The sequence below is a fragment of the Haliotis rubra genome, unplaced genomic scaffold (genome assembly GCF_003918875.1).
Source record: "Haliotis rubra isolate DU_JTF1 unplaced genomic scaffold, ASM391887v1 Scf11, whole genome shotgun sequence".
Classification (NCBI taxonomy): Eukaryota; Metazoa; Mollusca; class Gastropoda; order Lepetellida; family Haliotidae; genus Haliotis; species Haliotis rubra.
Genome location: NW_025765003.1, coordinates 2,074,511 through 2,080,716, shown reverse-complemented (window position 1 = coordinate 2,080,716; position 6,206 = coordinate 2,074,511). Strand labels below are relative to the sequence as shown.

Here is a 6,206-nt window from a genome sequence, read left to right as displayed (position 1 = left end):
ACTGTCTATTAAATGTCTGTTACATTAAAAGTCTGCAAATTTGTAGCTTGGTAGCGTGGTAGCTTGATTTCTCATGGTAGGATTCACAGTATAAAGTAATGTTTACACATGTGAAAATGTTTCTCAATGTGCACATAAACTATGATTTTGATATATAAGATTCTAAGATATCTGATAATAAGAATTGGGTAATATTTGATGTGAAAACATGCACTCAAAAATATGATTTCGATTTCTGTTTACCTGAGCATGCATGTCATTTGAGTATCACTCTGAAATTAAAAATACGATGGCTGTTTTATGTGGAAATAGGTAGTTTGTGATGCTTGATTACATATTTTTGTCCAAGTGTATATTACATTAATATTTTCATTATTCTCAGCGATTAAGGTAAATTTGTAGTTTTTATTACATAGTAAATATGTATGTTTGGTTGTTTCTTCTCATTAGCATTTTTCAAATATTTAACTGCATATAGAGTCAGTCAAACTGCCCGGCTCCTCTCCCCGCCCTTCTTCCTGCGCTACCCACACATCAAAGGCGGGAGGTATACCGCCAGTAACCTGTGTTGTGTTTACCGTTAGGGTATTGCCCCCTTCCTGCTGCAGGTGCTCGTTCTCGCCTGTCGCAACGTTAACGCCTCACTGTCGGCGTGTTACGTCAGTCAAGGCAATCACTTGCCCCAGCCGAGTCGAAACGACTGCCTCTCCTACACGTAGTGTATATTGGCGATGTGTGCGAGGAACTTGTCTGAAATAGCTGAAGTTGTTGTTGTTGCTGTTGTTTTCAAACAGGAAAGTCCATCTTCGAAAAAGGGGTCGGTTAAACATACATTTATAACCATACATAATTTCCGTGAATTGCTCCCGGACTGGATTGGTAATAATATAATTCTGGACAAAAGGTTACCTGACATACTTGAGCACAGTACAAAAAAGTTGTTCTATTTTTTCCTACAAACACTATATTTTTTCCTATATTTGGTGCACGCAAGTGTGATCACTATGATTAACATCATGATATGATACATCATTCAAGCTATATATAGTACTAATTTGAAGAGAATATTTAATCATCATCAATACGCCTTCGATTTAGATTATTTTTTTTACAGAATATCACTCGACTCACTGACAGTGGCAATGCTACACATTATACATGGATTGCCATAGAATATCTCTTTTTCTTACTTTGGAAAATTTCAAAAGAATATTGTATTAATTAGAAAAAAACAATAATGTTTCAAGGACGTGCATGTATATTTTAAAAAAATGTATGTTCCCAATACGGGCTGGAAATATGTAAGATTTCTTAGAGTGTCATGTTTAGAAGTTGGTGAATCAGATAAGGACAATGTTTATGGGTGAACAACTTCTTTATTCCGATGATACACATTTATGATGATGCGATGTTTTTCGATACAGATTCTTGTATCGAAACGTCGCATCATGCGATGTTTTGATACAGATTCTTGTAGAAGTTGTTCATCCATACAGTTTGTCCTTATCGAATATGTAAAATATACATTTGATTTAAGTTTTGGAGACCCAAGTTTTAGTTTATATTTAAAAAATCATAAGTTCGCAAGCACAAAGCTGATCTCCCATTACATTCGTGATTGAGTTTAGTGCTTGATTAAAATGATTGGGCTATTATTTTCTAAATCATCGCATATTGTCTGTCGCTTACATCGACCACGTACTACCTAATGCCCACCGTCTAGACGGAAGACAATTGGCTTACCCGAGCTCTGTCTGCAAGCGCCTGTGACCGTGGTGAGTCCATCTTCGAAAAAGGGGGTCGAATAGGAAAATATGTGTTTATTGTTGTGATACAATGCATCGCAAGTTCACATTTAGTAGTTTCACGTCTACCATTTTTAAACATATAAACCTGCTATAGTAACTATGTGATTTAATGTGAAACGCACAGTTCAAAATAGAAAATAATTCAACAGACGATGTTATCACCCACCCCACCCACTTTTGCAAGATAATAGACTTGCCCATTCACAATTTCACACCTACGTCGCTTATAACGGTCAACGTGGAACTACTGCCAACATCAGTCAACGAGCCAGTCATTGTATTCCTGGAGGTCATAGAGTCAACTTATTAGATATCACAGCAAGAAAAAGATACAATGTAAGTACGAAATCATTTTTATTTTATATTTGTCCAACTTTGTCATTGATGCCAGTATCTAACATCCATGGAGGTAGATACAAATCCTGGCATTCCTTTTCATATATACCTACAACACAATGCATACCTCTGAAACGGATGAATTTTTTAAAATTTAATTCAATTTTTAATAAAATGTTTAAAAATCACAAAACCGACTCCTTTAGCTTTTGGGTGATTGGAAATGTAATATGGTATTGTGAATGATATCTCGAAAGAATTTACAATGGATTTGAAACAAAAACACAAATGTAGGCAGTTCTGGGGGTAAAATGTCGACATGCTATAAGGGCAGTGGATTTTTTAGCGCGATTTAGGGCGGTGGGGATGCCGTAACTGAGGCTGAGCATATTCTCAAATTGAAAATGTGAAACGTGTTGAATGGATCAACATATATATGGAGAAAGGATATGTAAAGTGATGCTGACATCGTAGAAATTAACAGTTTGAATTAATAAACACTGATTAACTGACATTTGTTATTCACAGGATGGACAGTGATCGACCCTGCCAGTCAATGAAGCGATGTCGTGAAGATGTAACGGATGGCGACGTTCTGTCGTCGAAGCGCCCGGATTCCGCCATGCCTGCCTTAAAACGTCGCCACGTGAAATACCAGCGCCACGGCAAGCCCCCATACACATACCTCGGCATGATGGTTGCAGCCATCCAATCCACATCGGAAAAGCGACTGACACTAGTTGGGATCCAGGACGCCCTTGAGGCCTTGTTCCCCTTCTTTCAAGGTCAATACAAGGGATGGAAGGACTCGGTCCGACACAATCTCTCCCACAATCCCTGCTTCAACAAGTCCAGTCGAACACAGACCAAGAAGAAGAGTTCCAATGGTTGTTTTTGGACAGTTGACCTGTCTCTCGTGCCAGCTGACGCTTTTAAGAGATCTCGTGTGCCTCACGGAATGGAAGACCTATGGGCACCTACCCTCACAAAGCAGCTAAACATCCCTGATATCCATCTTCCTCCTCCCCGCACCCCTCCGAAGAAAGTATTCCGGATACGTTCCAAAAAGCCGACGACAGACGACAATGATTGTGTAGATTCACGAGACGAGACTTCAGCGCGAGATCCCGATGCTGCGCTACACACACCGTCGCCCAGTCTGTCCTATACAGAAGCTCAGTACACCCGATACCTGAGAGAACAAACACCAGATGGAGTTCATGTCCCGCTGAGCAAATACCCGCCATTTGCATCCCTCCTTTACCACACCACGACGTCCCCAGACGTTACAGCAGCGGCGGAAAATCTTTGGAACCTGTGTCCTTCACCTCGATACGGAACGCCATTTGAAGACCAGAGAACTAGCGAATCAGCTTCCCCGCAACATTTGTTCAGCTACGCAACTCTGATCGACGAGTTAGTTTCAACGTCTTTAACAGCTGAACAGCACTCTCTTCGGGTCACGGACAGCCCATCTCCTGATATAGCTCCCGACAGCGCAGATCCGTTCATGCACTACCTCGCCGACTTGACAACTGTGCCGGACTCGTTTAGCTTCCCCAGCCAACAGACGACAACAATTTGTTCAAATAGTCTACCGGATTCCACCTGCTTTCCCATAAAGTATGAATCCGTGTCACCTATGACCCCGAAGACGAGTGAGGGCATCCAGTATCCCGGAGTTCTCCGGCTCCCCACCCTCGCTCCGCCAGCCCCTCCGTCCGACTGTTCTACCATCAGCTTCATGTCAGAAACGAGTCAGATGTCTACCGTGAGTCACGAAGCCATACTTCCAACTGACTTTTCCACTGTGTCGTTCGAGAACATCAAGGATGAGCCAAGTCTTCCGGATATATTCGCTTGACTCTCACCTACAATAAAATAGACTGAATACAAGTTGTGCTGGCAATGTTTATAGAATCCATTACAAATGTGCATTCTACTTTACATGTACTGATTGTGTTTATTTGGAATATAAAACATTTTGAATACCTACACTCTGTCTTCATTGTCTCGACCAAACAATCAGGTTCTGTAGCTCACCTGCAATGGACGCGAAGGCAACAGTAATGTCTAAAATAAACTCTTCAAAACCTGACGTTCCCCGCCAATTAGGAATAGTATAGCGGCGTAAAACAGACATCTCATCAACGCAACACCATTTCTCTTTATGACCACCCCTACACACAACGCATGGGCTGCACGTGCTCGACATAGTATCCCCATACACGTGCACATTCTTGATTTTGACAGTTTTCAAGTAGGTCGATAAATCACTGTAGACCATCATTTTGACAATCATCTTGCATCACACAATTGTTTGTTTCTAGCCGGGTTTTTTTATTGAAAATCGCACACATGCAAATTTAACGTCAAATACCAATTATTTTTCAGGAGCGATTACTGTACAAACAACTTTGATCATAAGGAAGTGCAAAATGTGATGCACTCTCATAACATGGATTGACATTGATATATTTCCCAATGTTTTCAATCGTAAATTAAAAATGAAGTACCTACTTTTTTATATACAGAGAAATTAGGGCGGTGGAAGTAGAGGAACTTCATTACACACACACACACACACACACACACACACACACACACACACGTCAGGGTTATCCCAACATGTACCTCAACCCTCAATATGTAACCATAGTTACCATAGTAACCATAGCCAGTGCCCAGCGCAACCTGCAATAATGAATCACTGGAGATATATGACATTTACATTCGTGACCCGTATGTTTTTACCTGTAGTGGGACGGACAAAATCCCACCCAGATAACATCCCATAGGACAAAATTTCTTTGGACAAAATCCCACATCAAAATGACCAATATAAGACAAAATCCCGGTTTTTATATGCTATTGCTACCCTTCCAGTTTTAAAACCAGTTTTAATTAGCATGTTTTCATGACAGAGGCCAGTGAGATAAGTCGATTAGCATGTTTTCGTAACAGAGGCCACTGTCTGCATTGATACATTGTATAAATGTGTCTGATGACAGTTTTTATCAGTGTTCCAAAATGCAAGTACTGAAGAGCAATAAGAGAGGAGTTAAAAAGCATTAGATGGATTTTTGTACACTAAGAAGGTTACAAATAAGAGTAGTATTAGGTGGGAATGTTCAAGAAAAATGCATTAGAATGTCGTGGGTCTATGAGGTTATGTTAATAGTGCTTATGATCAATATGTATGTCATTTTTCACACTGTTGGGATTTTGTCCGCAGTGTGCAGACATGGATTTTGTCTGGGTAGGATTTTGTCCTACCCTCTATCTGTAGGATCGTTTGTTATTTTCATACACGGAAGTATCACTTGGAATAGATTGTGTCAAGGTTATCGATATTATAATATTCGCTAAATTGAATATAGCTACTTTCGGATCATTTATACTGGTGACGTATATGGTTTAAACTCGCGTTCAAGATTATTGCAGTTACAATGTATGTGCGCTGGGGGCACTAGTCCGAACTAAGGCCGGGTTGCTAATGCTACCCCACTGTGATATGCGGCAGTTGGAAATGGATACCCTACACAGACACTCCCAGAGAGCCAGTCCTAGTTCCTTGAGGACCGGGCAGAGTAAACAAGGACCAACAGGCGCGTAGCAAGCCGTTTCTTTCGTGTAAGCCCGATAGGTTGCAAAGCTTCATATTTAGATAGTATTGAGGGTTTGTCCTGCCTTTTTAGCAACAATCATGTGTAAGCCGGGCTACGCCCTTGACCAAATTAAAGTACCGCATATGGTGGCCGGAGATAGAAATACCGACTTTTCGGACTGACGCTATATCAGATGCTTGGTGGGCATTTAGAAGTTGGATGGTAACAACGTATGGTATGGATTTACAACTTCTTTATTATTTACAAGCAAAATATATAGTGCGTACGAGGCCAGTGAGATGGAGTTAAAGATTGGGATGTACAGAGATCAAGGAGATTAAGTGATATGTCAAAACAAATTTTGTTCGACCATGCTATCTTAACGCTACCGTGACATTGAAGAATGTTTGATTCTGCCTGGTTAATAGGGGTTTACATATTCGACTGAAACCTC

At 40.6% G+C, this 6,206-nt stretch overlaps 1 protein-coding gene across 1 annotated transcript; it reads left to right on the top strand.

Moving 5' to 3' along the window:
- Positions 1-2,673: 2,673 nt before the first annotated feature.
- LOC124285437 (forkhead activin signal transducer 3-like) lies at positions 2,674-4,008 on the top strand. Its single transcript, XM_046721665.1, has one exon. The coding sequence runs from the start codon at positions 2,674-2,676 to the stop codon at positions 4,006-4,008; it is 1,335 nt and encodes a 444-aa protein (XP_046577621.1).
- The last annotated feature ends 2,198 nt before the right edge of the window (positions 4,009-6,206 follow it).

What these genes read in the sequence shown, in the direction of transcription:
- LOC124285437 (XM_046721665.1), top strand. Translation starts at nt 2,674, where the DNA reads ATGGACAGTGATCGACCCTGCCAGTCAATGAAGCGATGTCGTGAAGAT.